The sequence below is a fragment of the Salvia splendens genome, chromosome 8, assembly GCF_004379255.2.
Source record: "Salvia splendens isolate huo1 chromosome 8, SspV2, whole genome shotgun sequence".
In the NCBI taxonomy this organism is placed as follows: Eukaryota; Viridiplantae; Streptophyta; class Magnoliopsida; order Lamiales; family Lamiaceae; genus Salvia; species Salvia splendens.
This window is the reverse complement of record NC_056039.1, coordinates 15269923-15297219: the sequence shown is the minus strand read 5'-3', so window position 1 is coordinate 15297219 and position 27297 is coordinate 15269923. Positions and strand designations below refer to the sequence as shown.

The 27297-nt window shown below is 37.0% G+C and overlaps 3 protein-coding genes across 3 annotated transcripts; all 3 read left to right on the top strand.

The window, feature by feature from the left end:
• The first annotated feature begins 17479 nt into the window (after positions 1-17479).
• LOC121745133 (ethylene-responsive transcription factor 5-like) lies at positions 17480-18469 on the top strand. The gene has a single exon (XM_042138920.1). It carries the CDS (start codon positions 17561-17563, stop codon positions 18305-18307), a length of 747 nt encoding a protein of 248 aa, XP_041994854.1. The 5' UTR covers positions 17480-17560; the 3' UTR covers positions 18308-18469.
• A 3856-nt stretch (positions 18470-22325) lies between these two features.
• LOC121745823 lies at positions 22326-23421 on the top strand. Its single transcript, XM_042139771.1, has 3 exons — positions 22326-22377; positions 22443-22609; positions 22837-23421. The coding sequence occupies exons 1-3, from the start codon at positions 22326-22328 to the stop codon at positions 23419-23421; spliced, it is 804 nt and encodes a 267-aa protein (XP_041995705.1).
• Positions 23422-23660: 239 nt separating this feature from the next.
• Positions 23661-24179, top strand: LOC121745822. The gene has a single exon (XM_042139770.1). The coding sequence runs from the start codon at positions 23661-23663 to the stop codon at positions 24177-24179; it is 519 nt and encodes a 172-aa protein (XP_041995704.1).
• The last annotated feature ends 3118 nt before the right edge of the window (positions 24180-27297 follow it).

Below are 27297 nucleotides of genomic sequence, written 5' to 3'. Positions count from 1 at the left end.
TGGAAGCAACATGTATTTTCTTCAAGTAAATTTTTGTAGTTTCGTGGACGTAATAGCAAATCTCAACATCAACCAATACAAGTTCACAATCATACTTCAATATCCAGCACATTCAACGCCATCATGCCTCACTGTTAAACAAAAGCAATTGTATAATCTCATCGTGTCTCCCGGTTCATACCTTCACAACATTTTCCAAAAGCCATAGTATTTTCTTATTTCTCACAAGTGTTGTTTCATAGTATAATCAAGTAATCACACTCATACTTCACGTTTCACAATTCATGTAATTTTCAATCGTTTAGAATTTCATCTATCCAAACTCATAGAAGTCCAATCACATATTCGCCAATTTTACTTATCGGGGTGTGCACAACAGTATTCATCATTTTTGGCATAGTCGTATTAAGCAATTTCATATCCATGTATTTTCATCATCTCACACTTCCAAACAACATTTTCAAAGACGTCATATTATCTTCGATTCCCATCGAAATAATTTCATTTTCCACCAGAGGAATATCCCCATCACACTTTCCAACATTTCACAGGTTCAGATCAAACTTATCGAAACACTTGTTACCTCATTCTTCGTGGTTGGGTGGAGACGAGTCGTGGTGTTGAGCCTTCGATGGTTATCAATTAGTAAATTTACACATGAATAAACTTTGACTCAACAAGGCTCTTGGGTCCAGAACGGAAAGAACTGAGGCTCTGATACCAAACTGTCACGACCGTCCTTCTAGGGTATAATAAATGCGGCGATCGCGACTTAACAGGACTTAAAAGCAATCAAAGAAAAGGGCTAGGGTTTTATAAAAAAGGGTTTGACCAAGGAAATAAATGAACAATAAATCAAGAGAAAAGGGTGACGCTTTGACAGATAGACCAAAAGGAGAAAACAATTATTATCATTGGTATTCAAAATAATACGGGTTCAACATACTACAAAACGTATCATGTCTTTAGATTCTAAAACAAAACTCAAAATAGTGTCATGATTAAACAATAAGTAAAACAGGTTTCAGCGGAAGCATCCAAGAGAAGAGTGAAGTTGTGTTTGAAGACACAACGACACTCACAGATCAAAGATAAACAATTCATTCTTCAATTAACTTGCTCAACACAACCATACTCTCGTCGCCGCTCAACCTGCACATAGGGAAAACATATGCAGGGCTGAGTACTATAAAATACTCAGTGGACTCATGCCGAAAACAGTTTATCAAAATATTATTTATCATGCTACACATAAGTAACCATCGGGGTTTAGCTTTAGAAAGGCCCGAGGCACTAAAATCATTTCCCATTGTAAAAGTCGACTGATCAGTCATTTTCCCATAGACGTTAACCATATCTGCCAATACATGACTTGGAATGTGGCCACAAACCAAGTCACTAGACCGGTCAGCCCGTATGCTAGCACACAGTCTACCATAGGTGTACACTAATACAAGTAGGGGTTTGCGGCCCTACGAGGACCCGAATTCGATTTAAATAATAGTGGCAAAAGCCACATCAAATAGGCACGTTAAAATCAAAATACCGCATGATAAATATAGTTACTGTAACGCTCCACTTTTTGAACCCTAAGACGATTGCTTTAATTTCTTTTAATGTAGCGAGTTAAATGACGGTTTGTTATGTAATTTCTTTGGTGACCTAATTTTGATTTGACTGAGTCAACTTCGTTGATTTTTATGACGGGGCGTTTAAATAATTGATGCGGGATGAAATATATTGCGGTGAATTATTTTTCCTAAGGGTGAGTGATATTAAATAGGATCATCAATTTTCATCTTGCCCTTTTTATTTAGAATTTTCGACCACAATTAATTATTGGAGAGTAATTCTATTTTCTCGGATTTAATTATTTGTTTGGGATAATCATCCAAATTAAATCCAAAGCCCAATTACTTTATTTCATCATGAGAAAAAAATCGATCCCTATGCTACTCCAAGGGAGGTTTTGAAATTTCCCTAACTATGAGAGGAGGAAATTATTCCACTATATTAATTGATCCCCTAATTATTTCTTTCCATGAATGAATTGGAATATCCTAGCAAATCTTGTCTTACCTTATTCTATTAAAGATTTGGAAATTTTCCTTGTGAGAGGAACCCAATTACACGCCTACTTCCCTATATTTTGGAAGGATTATTATTAATTTTCTGCTCCGTATTATTTTATTCTACTCCGTGAAATACAAAATTTAATCATAGGTTAATTAAATAGCCTATGATTTTCGAAAATTTCCCCTTATTCCTCCTCATAGTTCACGCCAATCTCCCCCCTCAAATCTCCTTCAAATCTTCATTTAATTAATTCTCCAAATCTCCTTTAATTAATTGGGATTTCATTGCACTCTATAAATAAAGGGGGAGAGAAAAACCCTAAACCTAAACTACACGCCTCCCTCCCTCCTCATTCCACACGCCCATCTCCTCCCCACACCTTTCCCACTTGTTCTTCTACTCCACTCAAGACCTTTTCATCCTTGTCAAGAGTTGTTGAAGAATCAAGATTTATATTTGTTCTACTGATCGTTTCAATCAAGAAAGGTACAATCAAATTTTTTCTTCATCCTCTCCATTCAAACATTGTTTTGACTTCTTCATGCATATAGTGAGTGTAGGGATTTCAAATCTAGGAATTTAATCGGTGGAATTCGTGTCTGAATGAGAACAAATTGTGAATATGCGTTTTGAATGAATTTGTGTGAAGTCTAAATGAATCATGGGTGAATGATGTGTGACTATGAGAACATGATTGTGAGAACCTTTTTAAGCATGGTTGTGTGCTGGAAGCATAAAAAGGTTGTGTTTGGATGAATGAGGATAAAACCCTAACTCAAATTTTGAAGCATGAAATCTATAGTGTTTGGACCGTAGGTTCCGACGCATGTTTGACCGACCAAACGAACTCCCTTTTGTACGATTCTTTTTTCTGAGTAACCCTCAAGGTGTCTTCTGTGTCGTGTGTGAATTTTAACCTATTTGGACAAAAGATTAAATTTTGGTGAATTTTTTAAGTTGACTGCACAGTTCTGCCAGAAATTGTTTTTCTCGACCAGTGAGTTACGTTTTCGATTTGACCGACCTAAAAAGATTATTTTGATGTGAAATTTTAACTGAATGATATTCGATGTGTCTACTGTATTGTGGGAAAGTTTCAACCCCAACGGAGGCCGGATGAATTTTAAATGATCTTTACAAAATGACCGCGCTTTTCTGCCAGATTTCTATCCTTGCGAAAATAATGATGTTGTTGTGTTTTAAATGATATACATGATATATATGTGTTAAGGAACCCACTCTATGATGAAGTGATGTGTTATTCGATGATGCGTGCTACGGTGTGCTTCCTTTTATTGTTGGGGAAAAGGGAAACGTTGGGGACATGCATAATTATGAGTCAATGTTTGTGACTGATTGGTAATACATATTATCTAAAGGTGATAACTCGTGCACGAAGCGTGATAACAAAGGGAAAGAAGTACTTAAGGTCTAAACGGTCGAGGTGGACTTTCTTTTAACTAAGGACAATGTCCTAAATACTTTATCGGTGGAAATTACTATGTTTATCATGCCGTGTTTTATTTTAACGTGTCTATCTGATGTGGCTTTTGCCACTATTATTTAAATCGAATTCGGGTCTTCATAGGGCCGCAAACCCTACTTGGATTAGTGTACACCTATGGTAGATCATGTGCTAGCGTACGGGCTTGCCGATCTAGTGACTTGGTTTGCGGCCGCATTCCTTATCATGTATTGGCAGATATGGCTAACGTCTATGGGAAAATGATTGATCAGTCGACTTTTACTATGGGAAATGATTTTGAGTGCCTCGGGCCTTTCTAAAGCTAAACCCCGATGGTTACTTACGTATGGCATGATAAATTATATTTTTACTAAAAAAATGTTTTCGGCATGAGCCACTGAGTATTATTTTTATAGTACTCAGCCCTGCATGTGTTTTCCCTATGTGCAGGTTGAGCGGCGACGAGCGGTTGGTGGTGTTGAGCAAATATCAATAAAAACTATGGTTGTCTTGAAACACCGAGTGTTGTTGTGTCTTCACACATGACTTCACTCTACTCTTAGATGCTTCCGCTGTGACATTTCCCTTACTTGTCTTTTATTAAACTTTGAAGCTGTCTATTTGAATGTTTGAAAACTTGGTATATTTTGAATAATGTCAAACCCTTTGGTTGTTTTATTAATTCTGGGTCAAACCTTTATTGAAACCCTAGTTTTCTATGTCTGTTCTTTAAGTTCTTTAATCACGATCGCCTGCATTTATTAACCCTAAAGGGCGGTCATGACAGTTTGGTATCAGAGCCTCAGTTCTTTCCGCTCTGGACCCAAGAGCCTTGTTGAGTCTAAGTCTATTCATGTGTAAATTTACTAATTGATAATCGTTAAAATTTCACATCAAAATCACATGTTTAGGTCGGTCAAATCAAAAACAAAACTCACTGGTCGAGAATACAAATTCTGACAGAACTGCGCAGTCGACTTCAAAACTTCATTAAACATTCATCTTTAATCCAAAAAGGCTAATTTTCACACACAACACAGAAGACACCTTGAAGTTTACTCAGTTAAAATTTCGCACCAAAATAAGATCATTTGGTCAGTCAAACACACGTCGGAATCTACTGTCCGAACACCACAGTTGTCATGCTTCCAAATTTCGAATTAGGGTTTATCAAATATTCATCCTAACATATATATTCATACTTCCAACACATAATCATGCTTCAAAAAGATCTCACCATCATGTTCTCATATATTCACATAGCATTCACCACAAATCATCCACAAGTTCATTCATAAACAACCTAAATGCATATACATATCCTTTTTTTCATGTAACCATCAATTCCGCCCGATTAAATATTATATCTACGATCTCTACACTTATTATATGCATGATGGAATCAAAATCAAGGTTTCAATGGAGAGGATGAGGAAAAGAAATTCAATTATACCTTTCTTGATCAAAAGCAATCAGTAGAAACAAAGTATTTTCTTGATTCTTCAACAATTCTTGAGGCTTCAACTTAAATTCTTCATCATTCTTCTCAAAAGATGAAGAATTTATAGAGAAAAATAGAAGAAAATTTGGGAGAGAATGGGGAGAGGAGAGTGGCGTGAGGGAGAGGTAGTAGGCGTTTAGTTAGTGGGGTTAGGGTTAGGGTTAGGGTTTTCTCATGTATTTATAGAGATCAAGAATATAATCCCACAATTAAATAATTAGAGATTTGAGAAGATATGAGGGAAAGGAATTGGAGTGAAATCTGGGGAAAAATAAGAGGATTTTCGAATTCTAGGCTATTTAATTAGCCTATGATTTAATTTGGTATTTCACGGAGTAGAATAAAATAATACGGAGCAGAATAAAAATAATAAATCCTCCCAATAAATAGTGAGTAGGCAATTTTTATATATATTCTCCCACAAAGAATTTACTTCAAATCCTAATTTAAATAGGATATGGCAAGATCTCCTTAGATATGGTAAGATTTGCTAGGATTTTATATTTATTCATGGAAGGGAATAAATAAGGGATCAAAATATATAATGAATAATTTCCTCCTCCCATAAATAGGAGAATTTCGAAATCTCCATGGTGTAAGGCATAGGTGTCGTTTTTCTCATGGAGAGAATAAGGAATAATCGGACTTTGGATTTAGTTTGGATAAATATCCCAATCAATTAATTAATCCAAGGAAAAATAGGATTTCTTCTCCAATAATAACAGGGGTCGAAAATGTCAAATGAATACTGATGTTCCTATTTAATCTCACTCATCCCTTAAGAAATAATTCGCCACAATAAATTTCACCCCGCATAGATTATTCACACAGCCACGTCACAATTTCAACCATTTTCACTTCCACCACATATTCTCAACACTTTGACCTTTCAATGACCACGTCATATGTTCCACATCTTTGACTATTCAACAACCACGTCATATGCTCAACGGATTTGACTAATCAAATCAAATCTAAATTCCAAAACGCAATTAGGTCACACAGAAAATATGCAATTAATTCACTCATCATATAATTCACATACTTCACGGCATTAAAAGCATTAAATGCAAAAATTTTATGCTTCGCAAATTAGGGTTCCGAAAGTGGGGCGTTACATGTACTCTTGCAATGAAGTGGTAATATTATGGATAATTTTGTGAACTTGAGTGCATATCTATTCTAATTTAAAAAGACCTAAAATTACACATCATTTGGAAAAGCATGAATTTTCAAGAACGAGAATCCTATGATATGTTGGGAATCTCTTATGCATTTGCACATTTAGATGCTACTGCCCTACTATCAAGAGGATTAGCTGCCAAATGGATCTATCCGGCCGTAGATCCTTTAGATTCAACCTCAACCATGCTTCAACCTCGGATCGTTGGTGAGGAACATTATGAAACTGCGCAAAGAGTTAAGCAAACTTTACAACGTTATAAAGAGCTTCAGGATTTTAACATGTCATATTAAAAATGAAATGTCTCACTTATGTACTTTACTCTCTCTATCCCCATTAACTCACAGAACAATGTTACATAAAATTCCGTGTCAAAAACCAAATTTTCCATATTTATTGGGATTGAGGGAGTACCATATTAGAAATAAGTCACTCACTCCTTAAAATATTAGTTATCTTATAAGGGTGAAGAATTATCCATACTTATATAAATTTAGATGGAATTTTCATCAAGTTGATGTGAGATAAGATTTAGATATTTAAAAGTCTCCCACCCCACTCACATTGTGTTTCACGGCCTGTCTCGGGAACGTGACCAACGATATGGTATAGAGGCTGAAGGTCGGTACGGGGCCATCGACCCCATTGTGTCCGTGCTTTTGCCTCACCTGCACGAAGAGAGGGTATGATAAGGAGATGAGTTTTGATTTAAGTAACCATAGTTGTCGACATAAAAATTGGGAAAATTAATGAAGTTGATGTGGTAAAATGGTAGATTGATAAGCGTTAGTGGAGGGGTGAGGTGACGCACTTTCAAATTTGGATTTGGATTTGGATTTGGATTTTGTTCCTCACAATTAAATATTTTACTGAAGGATTTTAATATTTTAATATTACACTTTATAAATTAAATAATTGATTGTAAAGAACATCTTATGTTGTGCTTCTCTCCACCGCATGCGATCCAATATTTAAATTTAGAAATGGGATCCATCTTGCAGATTAACTCCTATTTTATTTTTAAAATTGGATTAATTAAATAAACCTTGTAATAAATTTTACTCTTATTCTTCTTAGAGATCTAAAGAGCCCAATACTTAATATTTTGGGGTCGTTTTCGACCCATATCCTCATAATTACATAGTAGTTTAAATTTTCAAAATTTTATTAACTTAAGTTTTAGTCTAACAAAATGCTTTAGTCATAGATTAATTTCATCCTTAACAATTCAAATTAAAACATAAAAAAATTATATAAATTTCTCAAAAGTTTTAAGACTAGCTTAGTTCCAAAAACTTTTAAATTTAACCTTTTTAATATTTTTTAAATTAATACTCTCTCCGTCCCCAAAGAATATGCACTTTAGGGTCGGCACGGGTTTTAATGTGAAATTGGTGAAGTGGGAGAAAGATAGAGAGAAAAAGTAAATAAAGTATTATTAGTGGAGAATGAGTCTCACCTCATTAGAGAGAGAAAACTTTCCAAAATTAGAAAGTGCATATTCTTATGGGACGGATTAAAAAGGAAGAATGCATATTCTTGATGGACGGAGGGAGTAGTACTTATTATTTAAAAAAATTAATTTTAAGTGGCTACATAAATTTTTTTTCACCGGATGGAAAAAGGTTCGCATAAGGATTTTTCAAAAGTTGATCTTGGTAAATTATTTTCTAGGGTTAGTTACTTCACTGACGCTTTTTATGAATGAAATTGGATAGAAAATAAATGAAAAATGGAGTAACAAATTGCACCTAATAGATCAGACACTAATTATTGCGTAAGTGGTCCATAATATACTGTATGACAATCATACTAGAATTTTAAAATAAAATAAAATAAAATATTAGAATTCATTGTATTATGTGGAAATTAAGTCAAAATCCATGTGGGCCGCGACCAATATATAATGCAACTTGCTCGTATACAAAAAGTGTTACATCCGTGTGTGTTTCTTCATATACCTCTGTAATGTTTATGTTTTCATTATAGAACGATAATGTAATACAAAGGATGTATATACTTTATACTCCTTCTCGAGTCTCGTCCCATAAAAATAGAGATATTTGGGACGACACGAGAATGAATATATATTTGGTAAGTAATAGAGAATAAGGAAATAGTAATTAAAATAATGTTATGGATAGTGAAATCCATATTATTATTAGTTTTTAATAATGAGAGTTATTAATAAATTGATGTATATAAGTAATAAATTTAGTAGAAATTTTTCATAAATTGAAATAAGCTATTTTTATGAAATAGATAAAAATTGAAAGTATCCATATTCCTATTTTTATAGGACAGAGTATAACTGATGCCTTTATCTAAAACTAAAAGGTATCCAAAAACCAGCCCCATGTGAAGACTGTATCTATCTATCTATCTACCAGCTGCTATTAATTTGAGTCACTATCAATTTCATTTACTTATAAAACCAATAATATTGTTGTATCTATTATTCATATAAAACAGTGATGTCCTAAAGAATAAATTAAAAGAGTCAAATAACTAAATATTCTTGGTTCAGTCAAACTTGATATCTAAATTCAGTCTTTCTTAATTTTATATTTCATGAAGGAACTTTACAATAGAAAAATTTATTAAAATACTTTACAATAGAAAAATTTATTAAAATACTTTACAATAGAAAAATTTATTAAAATACTTTAATGCAATTAAGGACACTAATTTATATTTCAAAATATATACCACCGACGTTTCAAAAAATGTCCTTCATGAAGGAACTTTACAATAGAAAAATTTATTAAAATACTTTACAATAGAAAAATTTATTAAAATACTTTACAATAGAAAAATTTATTAAAATACTTTAATGCAATTAAGGACACTAATTTATATTTCAAATATATACCACCGACGTTTCAAAAAATGTCCTTATTATTAGCGTCCCAACTAAAATTAGGGACGCACATGAAAGCGCCATAAAAGACAAAATATTAAGCTAATTTTTTCATAATTTAGTGACAATTTCTTTGTGTCATGAATTGTTATTTTTTTAAAATATTGTATCGCAAGTAATTGCGTTTTAATTTTAGTTTCCTTAAAAGATACTTAAGTTTTTTGCAGTGAAAAAGATTATTGCTCGAAAATTAATTTATTCTAAAATGATTGTGTGTATAAATAATTATAAATTTTATAGTGAAATTAACTTAAATAGTTAGTGGATATTCCATAGTAAATTATGGCAAAGAATTAGTTTATATATTCCACCTCGATCAATTATCAGTCTCTGTTGGATGAATTAGATGACGATTGTTCATAAACTAAACACAATTTAATTATTAAGTCTATAGTTTGAACTCTAAAGGGATTGATGATGTTCAGAATTAAGAAATACTACTAATTATTCAACTTAACGGGATCTGGTAATCAAACTTTAATAATTAAACCAAAACATATTTTTATTAAGATAAATTGATGATAACGAATGTGGACATGACCACGAAGAGATACGTATTTCAATCAAACACTAAACAACACAGTTATCGATGATAAAAAAAATTGTGCCTCGATGAGCTCAATGAGACTCTCTTAGATTAGTCAAAGTCAAGACGTTATATATTAAATGTAGTTATAAAGAATTTTATATTGCAATTCTAATTATTGTTATATAAGTATTCAATTTTATATTGCAACTCCCTTATAAGTGACGTTCGGTTGTCATGACTAATATCATGAAACTATCCATCTAAGATTAAGTTATGAGATTATTTTAGTTGGAGGTGGAGGCTATGACTAATTATCATGAAACTATCCATCTAAGATTAAGTTGAAGGGTTCAATTTTATAAACCAAACATGATACATATTTAATCATGAGATTTAATCTTGTCAATCGAACATATAGGTGGTGTTCGGTTTGCAAGGTAAAATAATACCAATATACAATCTAAGATTGAGTTGTGAGATTATTTTAGTCATAGGGGGTTAGCTATGACTAATTATCCCATGATTATCCATCTAGGATTGAGTTGTGAGGTTGAATCTCATGAACCAAACACACAACAAATTTAATCTCGGATACAATCTTGCAAACCGAACACCCCCATAGTGTACTAAACTTATCCTAGTTCATTTTGTAATGTTTACATGACGTAGGTGTTACGTATATGTACATGTATTACTGTTCCTTAAGGATGCTTGATACGAAAGTTTAGGAAAAGATAATGGGTATTTTCTTGATAAATATACATGCTTTATTACGATATTTTACGGCGTTAACCTTGGTTTATCCTATTTTCTAGTTTTTATCTAGCATATACAAATACATTTTTTTATATGTAGAATTGTGATCAAATGAGAATCATACTAAAATGAGTATTAAGAATCATATAAGTTCGTTGATTTATTTAATATGCTCAATTATAATTATCATAGTCTTTCAATATCACAAAATCTATCTTATTGATATCCATTTATCAACAAATTGATATTAAGGGCATCTCCAGTGGCTTTCGCCCAACAATAGCCTAGCCACAAACTCCTCCTGTCACATCATCAACACTAAAAATCCTTCTGCCACATCATCAGGACAAGCAAATAGCCAAGCAATAGCCTAGCCACATCACCCCTAATTATATAAAACAAATAATTGACAATCACATAAAATACAGAATTAAATTTACGATACAGATACGGGAAAATTCAATTATTTTATTTAAATCTTAAAAAAAGTACATTTAAAAAATTACATAATTAAAAAAAAACCTAACGCCGTGCAATCCTCCGCACCCACAACTCTTCAATTAAATCCTTTTGGAGTCGATTATAAGCATCCGTTTGGCGCATGTCGGCATGTGCTTGGAGGAGGCCGGCTTCATCGTGCGAGACCCCATTTCGTATGTTGGGGGCGGCTATGCCGTGGCTTGGACCGACTTCATTATCGCGTTGGCCCAACTAGTCAGTCATACACCTTCATCTTCGACAATCATGTTGTGCATGATAATACATGCGTACATTATATCAGCAATGCAGTCGATATGCCACAAACGCGTTGGACCCCTAATTGCCGTCCATCGAGACTGGAGCACACCAAATGCGCGTTCCACGTCCTTGCGCGCCGACTCCTGGCGTTCCGCAAAGTAGGCCTTCCTCTCATCCGATGCGCATCTGATCGTCTTCACAAAGACGGGCCACCTAGGGTATATCCCATCCGCCAAGTAGTAGCCCATATCATGTTGGGTCCCGTTGGCGACAAAACTGATGGACGGACCGACGCCCTGGCACTGCTCGTTGAAAAGGGGCGACGAGTTGAGGACATTGAGGTCGTTGTTCGACCCGGCTATCCCAAAATACGCATGCCAAATCCATAGCCGTTAGTCAGCAACGGCCTCCAGGATCATCATGGGATTCTTTCCCTTGTAGCCGGTCGTGTAGAACCCCTTCCAGGCAGCGGGACAGTTCTTCCACTCCCAATGCATACAATCTATGCTGCCTAACATACTCGGGAACCCATGCTTCTCCCCGTGCATCTTCATCAGATACTGGCAGTCTCCGCGAGTAGGGCTTCGAAGGTACTGATCACGGAAAATTTTAATCACGCCCTGACAAAAATACTTCATACATTCAAGGGCAGTCGACTCACCGATGTGGAGGTACTCGTCCCACATGTCTCTCGCGCCTCCGTAGGCCAACTGCCTGATTGCCGCAATGCACTTTTGAATAGGTGTGTGGCCGAGTATGCCAGCCGCATCGTGCCTGAAGCGGAAATACAGATATTGCTGCTCCAAGGCGTTAACAATACGCATAAACAGGGCTCTACTCATCCTAAAACGGCGCCTGAAATGGTTGTCGTTGAACCGCGGCTCCTGTGCGAAGTAGTCTGCGTATAGGCGCTGATGTGCAGCTACGTGATCACGTTCAATCACTGTTCGGCGGTGGACAACTGGTCGTGGTCGAGGTCGAGGTACCGCCAGCTGCAAGGCCCTCTGCAGCAGCCGATCAATCTCACGGTTCGTATGGGCCTCTAACGCTTCGTTCATTCGACGATCGTACTCCTCATCATCCCCACCACTACCACCACTACTACCACCAACGTTGCTCATTTCCCGTTGTTGATCTTGTACAGAAATTAAGATAGAGAGAGTACTCGTTAAAACAAGTGGTGCGAATGAAAATGACATGCAAATAGCGTATATATAGTGTTTCGAAAATTTTAAAAAAAAATTAAATTCGCTCGCCGAACGCTCGCCGGTCCTGAGCCTGCAATGGCGGCGAGCGCTCGCGAATCGGCCAGCGCTAGCCGATTTTTCGCCGAAATGGCACTCGCCTGTTCCAATGGTTCGGCGAACGCCGAAAATCGGCTAGCCGGCCCGCTCACCGACATTGGAGATGCTCTAAGTCAGAAACTAATATTTTTGTGATGCTAAAAAAATATTATTAAAAGAGTCAATTAGTAATTTTATGATGCTAACGGACATTACTAATTCAACAAACAGTCATGGTTCTAAGTTCTGATTTTAATAGCAATTTGAAAAGAATATATAGAACCTTCATATTTATATCAACTTTTCTTGTATTTATGGTGCATGGGTCGGTTATATAATTGTCGATAATTAGGATTGATTTCATAATAACTAGGTTTTGTAGAATTTACTTTTCATTTTACATTTCTACTAAGTTTTGTATTTCTATGTAAAAGTGTTGGGCACCAAAGAGTAAGTGGCATGCATATAGAATTAGCATGTTCTCTATTTAATTTGTAAGTTTTGAATTAACATATATAGTGAAACACACCATATGAAATTTGTATCCATGTAGATATTAGTATCTTGGCTCGTCCCCATACTCACGAGCTCTTGTATGTAATTTACTTTTTTCAAAAAATTTAATTCCTTATCCATATATATGAAACTTATACTACTATAACATTGCTTAGAACGTAATACTATCTCTATCCACAAAAAATTAAACTAATTTTATTATTTTAGGTCACACTAAAATTAGACCAATTCTAAAAATTAAATTTTTAAATAAATTCTAAATGTAGATTCCACAATCAACTAACACTACTTCCATCAATTTTTTCCTTTTATCTTACTTAACAATTACTCATTAAAATTGTCATTAACAACTTTCTCTACTTATCAAGGACAGAGATATTAGTATAAGCTTAGAGCATCTCCAATAGCGGCGAGCGCACCGGCTAGCCGGTTCTTGGCGCTCGCCAAACTATTGCAGCCGGCGAGCGCCAAATCGGTGAGAAAAAACGGCGAGCGCACCCGATTCCCGAGCGCTCGGCGATGCGCTCGCCGATCTCGTGGTTGCCATTGCAGGCTCCAGATCGGCGAGCGGGATTTTTTTTATTATTTAATTTTTGAAACACTATATACACGCGATATGCACGTCATTTTCATTTGCACCACTTGTTTTAACGAATTTTCTCTTTATCTTAATTTCTGTACAAGATCAACAACGCCAAATGAGTAACGCGGGTGGTAGTAGTGGTGGTAGTGGTGAGGATGCTGAGGAGTTCGAACGGCGTTTGAACGAACAGTTGGAGGCCTATACTACCGAGAGATCGACCGGCTGATACAACGGGCCTTGCAGCCGGCGGTACCTCGACCTCGACCCGTTGTCCACCGTCGAGCAGTGATTGATCGGGATCACGTAGCTGCACATCAGCGGCTATTTGACGACTACTTCGCACCGGAGCCGCGGTTTAACGCCAATATTTTCAGGCGGCGTTTTAGGATGAGCAGGGCCCTGTTTATGCGTATTGTTGATGCTTTGGAGCGTCGATATCTGTGTTTTCGCTTCAGGCACGATGCGGCTGGCAGACCCGGCCACACACCTATTCAAAAGTGCACTGCGGCAATCAGGTAGTTGGCCTACGGAAGCGCGGCAGACATGTGGGACGAGTACCTCCACATCGGCGAGTCGATTGCCCTTGAATGTATGAAGTATTTCTGTCAGGGCGGGGTTGAAATATTCGGTGATCAGTACCTTCGAAGCCCTACCCCCGAAGACTGCCAGAAGCTGATGCAGATTCACGGGGCGAAGCATGGGTTCTCGGGTATGTTAGGCATGGAAGAACTGCCCCGCTGCCTGGAAAGGGTTCTACACGACCGGCTACAAGGGAAAGAATCCCACGATGATCCTCGAGGCCGTAGCTGATTACCGGCTGTGGATTTGGCATGCATATTTTAGGGTAGCCAGGTCGAACAACGACCTCAACGTCCTCAACTCGTCGCCCCTTTTCAACGAGCAGTACTAGGGCGTCGGTCCGGCTATCAGTTTTGTCGCCAACGGGAACCAACATGATATGGGCTACTACTTGGCGGATGGGATATATCCTAGGTGGCCCGTCTTTGTGAAGACGATCAGATGTGCATCAGATGAGAGGAAGGCCTACTTTGCGGAACGGCAGGAGTCGGCACGCAAGGACGTGGAGCGCGCATTTGGTGTGCTCCAGTCTCGATGGGAGGCAATTAGGGGTCCAACGCGTTTGTGGCATGTCGACTGCATTGCTGATATAATGTACGCCTATATTATCATGCACAACATGATTGTCGAAGATGAAGGTGTACAACTGACTAGTTGGGCCAACAACGATAATGAAGCCAGTCCAAGCCACGACGTGGCCACCCCCAACGTACGAAGTGGGGTATCTCACGATGAAGTCGGCCGCCTCCAAGCACATGCCGACATGCGCCAAGTGGAAGCTCATATTCAACTCCAAAAAGGATTTAATTGAAGAGTTGTGGGCGCGGAGGACTGCACGACGTTAGTTTTTTTTTGTAATTTTGTAATTTTTTTAATGTACCTTTTTAATTTAAATGAAATTATTGCATTTTTCCGTATTTGTGTCGCAAGTTGAATTCCGTATTTTGTGTGATTGTTATTTTTATAATTTTGTTTATTATGGCTGGGCTATTGTTTGTCCAGTTGCTTGTCCTGATGATGTGGCAGGAGGAGTTTATGGCTGGGTTATGGCGGGATTTGAGATGGTCTTACTCACTCCATGCACCCTAACGAAAAGGCATTAAGTTTTTTTTTATATATAAAAAAAGGAAAGATAGTCTCAAAGTCAAAGCATGCTCCTTAGAGCGTCCACTATAATGTGGACGCGGCTATAGCCGCGTTGGGGCGGAAGCGGGACGACTTATAGTGGGAAGGGTGTCCGCCACGGGGGTGGACGCGGCGGGTGGGGGGAGGGGCGGCGGACGAGGAATCGCCGGGTGCGGGGCGAGGACGCGGCGGGGGGGGGGCTATAGCCGCGCCTATAGGCGCGGCGCCTATAGTGGGGGACATTATAGCCGCGGCGGTTGCATGCGAATTTTAATTTTTTTTTACACTTCAATTCACCTATAAATACACCCCACTCCATTCATTATTTTCACACCATTCAAACACAACATCTATACAATTTTCTCTCACTACAATTTGGAGTCGGAAATGAACAATTTGTGGAGAGACAACTGGAATGCTCTGATTCAACAGGTGCAACACCAGGCCGCCCAGGAGGTAGCGGCCCGTTTGGCGGAGGAGGCGGAGGATCCGATCCCTCGCACCATTACTCATCGGCGGACAATCCCACGAGATCACGTCGGTGCTCACCAACGTTTAATGGATGATTACTTCGAGGATAACCCTCGTTATCCACCCGAGATATTCCGCCGGAGATTCAGGATGTCGCAGCGGCTGTTCAACTATATAGCGATGAATTTGGCGGAGCGTTACCGGTGCTTCACCCTCCGGCGTGATGCGGCTGGCCGGATCTGGCTGTCCACACAACAGAAGTGCACCGCTGCATTCCGACAGCTTGCCTACGCTGGACCAGCGGACATGTTCGATGAATACCTACAGATGGGTGAGACGACTAGCCTCACGGTGCTTAGGCAGTTCTGTAAGGGGATCCGGGAAATTTTCGGTGGGGAGTTTCTACGGAAGCCCAACCCGGATGAGTGTCAGCGCCTACTTGATATGCACGGGTCGGTGCACGGCTTCCCAGAAATGTTAGGAAGCATCGATTGCATGCATTGGGAGTGGAGGAACTGCCCCGTGGCATGGAAAGGCCAGTTCACTACTGGATTCAAAATCAAACATCCAACGATGATACTGGAAGCCGTTGCGGACTACCGTCTGAAGATCTGGCATGCGTATTTCGGCGTGGCAGGTTCAAACAACGACATCAATGTTCTTCAGTCGTCGCCTCTCTTCAACGAGGAGTGCCGGGGGGAGGGGCCAGAAATCAGCTTCGTAGCCAACGGTACGCAGTACAGTAGGGGATACTATTTGGCAGATGGAATATATCCGCAGTGGCCCGTATTCGTGAAGACTGTCCGCCAACCGGTAGGACCGAAGAAACAATATTTTGCGCGCAAACAAGAGAGTGCTAGGAAGGACGTTGAGCGGGCTTTTGGTGTCCTCCAATCGCGGTGGGCTATTATACGGTGTCCGACACGAGTTTGGCACGAAGATGATGTCGCGAATATTATGTTAGCCTGTATCATATTGCATAATATGATAATAGAAGATGAAGGATTTGCGGCAGAGCGATGGGCGCCGGAAGAGGGTGCAAGTACAAGTCACGGTGTCGCGTCCGCGCCGATCCAGATGGGCGTACCACGGAGCAATGAATATTTGATCCAACGCTTCGCTGATATGCGCAGGACCACATCACATAACACACTGCAGGCCGATTTGATTGAAGAAGTGTGGGCACGTAGGGGAGGTAGTGACGTTGTGTAAACTTGGTAGTGATTTGTACTAGATTCAATGTAGTGTGTAATTTTAATTTTAATTTAGTGTGTAATTCTAATTTTAATTTTAATTTTAATTTGTATTTTATTTTTATTTTAATTTTTATTTTTATTTTTATTTTTAATTCGTATAGTCGGCTTCTTCTAATCCACTAAGAGCCCGATAAATTTGTTCATAATTACTTGAAATATTATAAAATGAAAGTTGATTATAAAATTTGGGGGCTATTGGAGGTGTCCACCATAGTGGCGGACACAAAAAATTGGGGCTATGGACAATAAAATTAGAGCTATGGACAAAAACTGGGGCGAGGCTATTGAGCGTGTCTGCCTTATAGTGGAGACCCTTAGAAAAGTTGAAATAAATCCCAAAATATTGAATATAATTTGGTCGCACGTATGGGCGAGGAAGCTACGTCGCAATACATATTTTGCTAAACAACAAAGCAACTTTCTTTCCTCTCTCCCAAACCGAACCCTCTTCGAAGCCGCCTCCTTCCACCCTTATATAAACCCATTTCCTCACTCCCCATTTTCCACTCACAACTACTAAATTAAATCAATTCAAACCAAATCAATTCAATTCAATTCTACTACCTCAATCCCCAAACTATGGCTTCTCCAGTTGAATCTTCAACTCTCGAGATCATCCGCCAACACCTCCTCGACGATCACGCTTTTGCACAATTCTACTTCTCCCAATCCCTATCGCAATCACAATCACAAATCTCACGAACATCCAGCTCCACGAGCTCCACCCTCTCCGATCTCACCACAAATCTCCAATTCGACGCCGAATTCGAGACGAAGCCGCTGAAAATCAGCGCCAGGGAGAAGGTGAAGCCGGCGCTCAACATCTCCATCCCGAGCGAAATCCACATATCCGCAGTCCAGGCGCGCCACTACAGAGGCGTGCGGCAGCGCCCCTGGGGGAAATTCGCCGCGGAGATCCGCGATCCGAATCGCAAGGGGACTAGGGTTTGGCTGGGGACGTTCGACACCGCGGTGGAGGCCGCCAAGGCCTACGATCGGGCGGCGTTCAGGCTCAGGAAGAGCAAGGCCATACTCAATTTCCCTCTCGAGATCGGCAGCCTGGAAATCGACGACGAGGATGATTCCGCAGCGCCGATGAAGAGGCGGAGGGACGGAGAGGAAGGCGAGGAGAGAGAGAGGAAAGAGGCGAAAAGAGAAGAAGATGACGTGGAATTAGTGAAAACGGAGAGTGTTGAGTTGACGGCAACGGTGCCGCTGACGCCGTCAAGTTGGACGGCCGTTTGGGACGGAGGGGAAGGGAAAGGGATATTTGAGGTGCCGCCGTTATCGCCTTACCCGCAAATGTCGACGGTTATTCGTGTATGAGTTATGAATAGCAAACGCACCTGACGGCAAAACGTCTGGGGTGGCTTAGGAGTTTCGATAAGTACTGGGGTGGCTAATGTAATTATGCATGTTTTTTGTTTTACTCATTTGTTTATTCCTTTTGTTTGAGATATAATATAAAATCTTATGTTTGGATATCAATGATTAATTAGATAACGTATATATGGAGCAACATTTAACTGGATATCATATTATAACGAACCTTCACTTATGAAAATAATTAGCTATACATGTTAATTAATAAGGAATCTAGCATAAAGTACAATATTCTCAACTAAACTAATGATGGGTTATGTCTATGAGGCTATGAGCATTTCCTTAATTACTCTATGATCTAGTTAGTAGTTAGTAGTTACTAGTTACCAAAAACTAGCTTAAATTTTCATTTCATAAGCAAATGAATAGTGAAAAATCAACATATTAGTTGTGTATAAATAATTTGGGCAATTTCATCATTTCTTTCTTAGGCTGTTGGTTATATTGGATTGTGAGTTGGTGGATATCATTTGGGCCTGGGAATTATTTGGCTCAGGTGACTATTGGGCTTGTGACTTGCCCTAGCCCAATTGCTGGATGGTATAAAAGCCTCATCCCTCTCTCTCTGCCGATTCATTCTCTCATTCTCACACTCTCTCTGTGCTCTCTGTCGATTGTGATTCCCTGAGTGTTCTTCATCTTTGTGATGATTTCCAGTGTGTTCCTCTGTGATCTTTCATGGTTTTTAGAGTGTTAGATCTTGTGTGAGTGTTGGAGAAGGCAACTGCTTCGTTTGCCTGAGTTCTAGAAAACTAAGGTTTATGTTTGAGGGTGTTCTTGTGAGGTTTGTTCAGTGAGAAGTATAGATCCGGTGTAGAGGTGAGGTTTGAGGCTGGTTTCTGGTGTGTGAGGTGATTCACTGGTGAAACCTCTTGTGCTCTCTTGGATCTTGGTTCTGGTTGAATAGATCTACTCTATTGGCGGGTGTCTGAGCCATACTTGATGATCTATTGATGTTTCTAGTTCTGTTCTGTATTTCATTGATGTATCTGCACTAGATCCGTGTGGATCTTTCCTTGTGTCTCTGACTTGGGTGCTAAGTGTGCAGGTTTTTCAACGAGATCTTGGAGCTTTCAGTCCAAGATTACTTTTCTGAGATAGTTAGTTGTAAACTACTTTAATAGCTATTTCTTGTGTAAAAATCAGTCGCGTGGTTGATAGTTTGACTGAGCTATCTTGTACAAGACCAAAGAGGTCTCGGTAATTAGTGAATCCGGAATAAGTCTGATCCCTACATAGGCTTTGGCCTTTTCTTCTCCAATAGCGTCAGCCCCAAAATCATTCACAACTTATTTTACTATTTTTATTTTTTATAATTTAATTTTTTATTTAGAAAACAAATAATATAGATTAAAATGCTACAAATGTTAGTCCAAGAACAAGAATAGTGGGATATAAAGATAGAACAATGTATTAAATTTAAAAAAGAAAAGACAAAAACAAAAAATTCTCGCCCGACGGAAACCGCCGCACGCGCATGTTTAGGCACACCCGCAACCCCTAGCCGCCCACCTGGAATAGTACTCCGGGAACCACCGCACGCAACCAGTGTGTTTTCAGGCACTATTGTGATGCTCTTAGGAGCATTGTTTGCTCAGTTCTCAAAATTCTACTCATTTGTCAATGTTTAGTGGATTTGAGGTGCTTCTTCACATTAGAAAGAAGTCAATTTTATTTTTGGGATAATATGTCAATATGGATGTAAGCCAAGATGTAATTTATCTAGTGGAAAAAGTGTTTTCACGTACTTGTTGCACGATTAATTTGCTTTGTTTTATTATTTTTGTTGTGATTTCTTCCATTCAATTTTGTTTATTACCTTAAATTAAAGATATCGGAAGTAAATACGAAAGATAGCTCAAATAATTGGACCAACTCAACCCGGTTGGATCCCAAGCTCAAAATTACTGAAAACTTTATAAAATATAAATGAAGAGTGGATCAGTTTTGACATGATTAAAGCTTTATAACACACAGAACAGAGTTATTGTGTGACTTTATTCTGTATTTGACCTTGTTTGCATTATCTATATACATATATATATTGTGAAAATAGAGCATCCAAGAACCAATAAATATGTGAGATGTGCATAGTATAATATTTGGTGGCTAGGTTGTGAAATTAAATCGAATTAATTGATGTTTTATCTTTGGCAGTGGGATGGGACCAGCATGTCTTCCTCAATAAATTAGAAGCCGCTACAAAACAAACATATTCGTTTCTTGGAAGCAATTAATGTTATTTATCAACCAACAATACGCTTGCAATTTGCATCAACTCTATTATTATCATTTATCCTTATCGAAGGATCAATACAGAAATTATTGGGTTTGAGGGATACGTAATAAAGAGTATCACATCTAATTAATCCCATTATTCTACAGTAAGTCATTTGATTTTCTACACATATTTTAAAAAATTAATAATAAATAATTAAATATAAAATGAGTAAAATAAGAGAGAGAATAGTATACACAATAGTCTGATCTAAGTTATTATCTTTCATACTTTAATCTTTCTCTATTATTTTTTCAAAACGAGTGTAGGTAATTAAACGTCTCAACTACTGCGGAACGGATGGAGGACTAATATCTACATAATTACATTGAGCGTAAAAAATTCAAAATGCATCACGTTGTACTACGATAATCAAAATTAATTAGATGAATTTTTAGAAAGGGCGCTAATGTTTTATCTTTAATAACTGCAACGACATATTTAAGTGACTTTATTATGGATATGATGCATCAACACTACACTTCTATAGTTATTTATAAATATATTTTTGGTAGGGGTGCTTAACCGGAATCGAAATCGGAACTGGCCGGTTAATTGAGGAACCGAGAACCGGTTATCCAGTTTCTACTTTTTGAAAAATATCGGTTCCGGTTCTAACTGGAACCGACCGGTTCTTAACCGGGAACCGGATTGCATTTTAATTTCAATTTTATTGTATATTTTAAAATAATATTTTATACATGTGGGTGTATATGCATAGAGTGGCGGACGCAGGTGGAGGAGGTGAGGGGCTTAAGCCCCTCCCAAACCATATTTTTAAATAAATTTCTACTACAATTTTTTTAAAAAAATTTCGAACCTATAGTCAGCCCTCGCCAAGTTAATAGCTTTGATGTCTAAATTATTAGAGGTTTAATGGAAAGGAGGGGCTGAAAATTAAAATTACAGATAAAAACTTCACAACAATGGCGCTGAGTTGAGAAGAGGAAGACGATGATTAATTAAGAGCCATTAAACTTAAATAAATAAAATAATATAAGTAGAAAAAGTCTATGTCTAGTGCCCTACTCCCTATTTAAACGGCACAGCGTTAGGTTTACAAATAATAATAAAAGTGTCACCCATTTTAAAGTTATTAAATAACACTTATAAATATTGATTCCTAAATTTTACCTAACGCTTTTATCACTAAAAGTAATTAATTAAAAACTTAAAAGGATTTATCTTTGTCCAGCCCTACCCCATTCAAAGTTTTCCAAACGACGGAACCAAAAAACGAAACTTCCCCCACAAATTCCAAACGAGAATTACTTGTCTTCTTCACAACTTTAATTGGTAAAGTAAGGTCAGTTTTTCCTTTTCTTTTGTCGTAGTTTACACAATCACAATGTGTTAGATACTTTAGATTCATAACTTTTATTTACATAGTATTTTGTCATTTATTGAACTATTTTGCTAAATTGCTAATACAGAAGATGGAACGTTACTTTAAAAAAATGCAAAGTGATGGTTCTTCATCTTCTTCAAGTTCTAGAATTGTTGAATCAGTAGAAAATCAGTCTGCAATAGAAGTTGAATTGGATTGGAATGATATTGATGCTGATCCAGGAAAACGAAAGTCAATAGAGGCTTTTGATGTTGCTATTCGAGATAGAGTACAAAGAGAATATTTGGTTAAAGGTCCTTGCCAACCAATTGGGAATACATATCCGAAAAAGAAATATGGTATTCAAGAAAGAAGTTTTCAAGATGCTTGGTTTACAAAATTTCCATGGTTAGATTATAGTGCATCAAAAAATGCAGCCTTTTGCTTTTGGTGCTATCTTTTCAAACAATCAGATAAAGAAGGTCGATATGCAAAAGATGCTTTTACAAAGACAGGCTTTAACAATTGGAAAAATGCACTAGAAAAATTCAATCAACATGTTGGGGCTGCAAATAGTTGTCACAATAATGCTCGGATTCAGTTTGAAGCTTTTCAAGGTCAAAGACACAGTGTGGCAAATGTATTTCGATCAAATACTCATAAGGCAGAAGTTGCATATCGTGTTCGGTTGACTGCTTCATTGGATGTGACTCGTTTTCTTTTGAAACAGGGATTGCCTTTTCGTGGACACGATGAATCATGTAGTTCTTTAAATCTATGTGATTTTCTTGAGTTGCTTCAATGACTTAGTCAACATAACGGCGATGTTTCCAAAGTGTTGGTACAAATGCTACTGCTAATAATCAGATGATTTCTCCACGAATTCAAAAAGAATTAGCAAATGCTTGTGCTTCAGAAGTCACACTTGCCATAGTCAAAGATATTGGGGATAGAGTTTTCACTATCTTGGTTGATGAGGCTCGAGATGTTTCATTGAAGGAACAAATGGGTGTTGTTTTAAGATACGTGAATAGTGAAGGATATGTGATTGAGCGATTTCTTGGGATCGTACATGTAACTGACACTTGTTCTCGTTCTTTGGATCAAGAAACTACTTTGGTAAGACCAGAAGACACTCTTTGGGGCTCACATTACTCTACATTGCTTCGTTTATGCTCTATGTGGCCTGTGGTTGAGAAAGTGTTGGAAATTGTTAGAGATGATGCCACTATCCTTGATAATAGAAGTACTACTGAAGGCTTGATCGAAAGGATGGATAATTATGAGTTTGTTTTTACTTTGCACTTGATGAGACACTTACTAGGAACTACAAATGAATTGTCTCATGCCCTACAACGGAAAGATCAAAACATTGTACAAGCTATATCATTGATCCAAAGTGTGAAACATCAATTGCAAAGTTTAGGGATGATGGATGGGAAGCCTTGTTAGACCAAACAAATAGATTTTGTGAGTTGCACAATATTTCACAAGTTAATATGGAGGACATCATACCACGCCCTGGTCGAAAAAAGCATGGAGCAGAGTTGATCACAAACTTACATCATTATCAGGTAGATATTTTTTATCAGGTAATCTAATATTTTTATTCATGTTTTTATCGATATATTTACTTGTCATTAACTTATTGTGGCTGCAATATTAAGGTTGTTGATTTAATTATACAAGAGATGAATAATCGGTTTTCTGAAGCTAGCACCGACTTGCTAAAATGCATAGTGTGTCTTGATCCAAGAAATTCTTTCTCTGAATTCAATGAGCATCAAGTCATTCATATTGCTACTTTATATCCCGAGGACTTCTCTGCGAGCGAATGTTTACATCTTCCACGACAAGTTAGTAATTTTATTGCTAATGTGTGGTGTGATCCTCAATTTGTTGCGCTTAGTGATTTGGGAAGTTTTGCTATGAAAATGGTCAAAACTAAGAAGCATTTAGTTTTTCCATTGGTCTATCGGATTATTGAGCTGGCCTTGATTTTACCTGTTGCTACTACTTCTGCTGAGAGAACATTTTCTCCAATGAAAACTATCAAGACTGATTTACGAAATCGAATGGGAGACGAGTGGATGAATGACAGTCTAGTTGTGTATATTGAGAAGGATATTTTTTCAACGATTGATTACGAGCCGATCCTGCAGCGTTTTCAATCGATGAAAATACGTAGAATTCAGTTGCTGCCGCTTTAGCAAAATGTATTATTCTTTTTGTCAAACTTGTGTTGGATTAATTTTATGTATTAGATATTTATGCATTTTTAGAATTTTTATTATTGTTTTTTATAATATATATATATATATATATATATATATATTATATATATATATATATAGGGGAGCGTTATTCTCCTTTTCACATCTTAGATCATTTTTCCTTCTTAATATTACGCGTTAGATCTAAGGCATCAACGTATAAGATTGATTCTATAAAACTGGTTCCGTGTTGCATTATAGAAGGTGGTTGTATGCATTACAGGGTTATTATTGTCATTTGACGGAAAAGTAACTGCCACATTTTGGTATCTGCGAATAATGCACCACATGGTCACGAGTAATGCATATAATTGACTATATAATGCACAATATGTGAACTGCAATGCATACGAATAAGATGTACCATGTTATGAAGTTTGACACACGTTTCTTGTTTCCCCTAAGGGTTTAATAAGCTTAGGGGCTAGGGTATAGTATGTACGCATTAATAACAAATTATAAAACGATACGAATAATTCACCAAATTGTCACGAGTAATGGATGTTATTAACTATATAATGCACAATATGTTAACTGCAATGCATACGAATAAGATGTACCATGTTATGATGTTTGACACACGTTTCTTGTTTCCCCTAAGGGTTTAATAAGCTTAGGGGCTAGGGTATAGTACGTAGACATTACTAAATGCATGTATGTAATCTTCACTGCGTTGATTAACCCATATACACAATACCTCTAATAATGCATAATATACTGAGATAATGACAATTAACAGCTACATAATGCACTACCTAAATCAAATAATGCACATACGTATATTCCAATAACAACAATTTGTTAGTAATGTCTACGTACTATACCCTAGCCCCTAAGCTTATTAAACCCTTAGGGGAAACAAGAAACGTGTGTCAAACATCATAACATGGTACATCTTATTCGTATGCATTGCAGTTCACATATTGTGCATTATATAGTTAATAACATCCATTACTCGTGACAATTTGGTGAATTATTCGTATCGTTTTATAATTTGTTATTAATGCGTACGTACTATACCCTAGCCCCTAAGCTTATTAAACCCTTAGGGGAAACAAGAAACGTGTGTCAAACATCATAACACAGCACATCTTGTTCGTATGCATTGCAGTTCACAAATTGTGCATTATATAGTCAATTATATCCATTACTCGTTACCATGTGAAGATTACATACGTGTCTACGTACTATACCCTAGCCCCTAAGTTTATTAAACCCTTAGGGGAAACAAGAAACGTGTGTCCAAACATCATAACATGGTACATCTTATTTGTATGCATTGCAGTTCACATATTGTGCATTATATAGTCAATTATATGCATTACTCGTGACCATGTGGTGCATTATTCGTAGCGGTTTCCAGCCATTATTAGATTACTATTGTACCCTCATAATGCACAAAATAGGACAAATAATGCAACACGGGATTAATTACCCAATGTTGATCTTGACCGTCCATTTCTCTAATCTAATGGCTGATATTAAGAAGGAAAAATGAGGAAATATAGGAAAAGGAAATGAATACATCCCTATATATATATATGGGAAAATGATCAATACAAAACTTGATCTCAATACAAAATCCAGACCAAATCCTGACCATGAGATTTGACAATCCAATGGTCAATAATTAAACAAAAACACGGAGGGTCATTGTAAAGCAGTTTTAGGTCATATTATAAACTTTTGATTTGAGGTCATGTTAAGATCATTTCATGTCATCCTTACTATAATGACGTAAAAATAAGCTTACAATGACCTAAAAATGACTTTTGTATGCTTGGTTCTGCATTTTTGTATTAAGAATGCTTTTGCATGGATCAAAACCCTATATATATATATATATATATATATATATATATATATATATATATATATATATATATATATATATATTAATAATATGTGTGTGTCCCTGCCAAGATTTTTTAGTGAAGCCACTGCCAAGATTTATTCCTGCGTCCGCCATTGTATGCATATATGTGGCTGTGTGTGTATATATGTTTTGTGTGTGTGCGCGCATATACGTGTTGTGTAAGTTGATGTGGGTGGGTGTGTGTGTTTATACGTGGTTGTGTGTGTGCATGTTGCTTTTTGTTGTTGTTAAATGTTGGTGTGTGTGTGCATTGGCGTGTGTGTTGATGTGTTGTTAAATAATGTTGTGTGTGCATTGGTTGCTTTTATTTTTTGCCGATTTAGGTTGTATCTTTTATATTCTTTCCGTTTGTTTCTTTAGTATTAGATAGTTTATAATATTTTAAGGGCTCATTTGGTAGTTATGTCATGATTCGACTAGACATGATACTATTATGGTAGTTATCATAGTTTCGATTAGTTAATTTACATATATTGGGTGTTTGGTATATTAAGATAATTGTGAGTTATCTTATTGTAATGTTTGGTACAATAAGTCACAAGCAATGATTAAAATTATGATTGCCAAAATTATCCTCATTAATTTAAGTTAATTACTAAACTATCCTCCTTATAAAAATTAGCATCTTTTCATGCTAAACTCCTTACAAAAAATAGCATATTTCAGGCTAAACTCCTTACTTATCAAAAAACATATATTTATTCTACCAAAAAAACGTTTGTTTATTTGGTATTCTATTTTTGTAAGCATTGATTATTTTGGTCAAATTTTATGAATAAATATTAATTATTTTGGACAAATTCTATATGAAATTATTTTATCAAGTGCCAAATTTTGTAGGTTCAAATTTTTTGAAGTATAAAGCGTTTGTGGATTGAACAAAATCGTATATTTTTGTTTAAAAAAAGTAATTGCCTTCAAGTATTACGGAATTATAATTAGAATATAATATAATGAAAATAAAGTGAGAACAACAAATTGACATCAACAAAAATCATAACATGATTTAATAGGAAAATGACGTCTTTCAATACAACAATATAAGTAAAACAACACATATTTTGGTTTAGGGTTAGAAATTTTGATGGGTAAAATTGTATTTTACTAAAATTAACTAGACTTCCATGATAAATAACATAGGATTTTGGGTAGTTACAAATATGAGTAAAACATAGGATT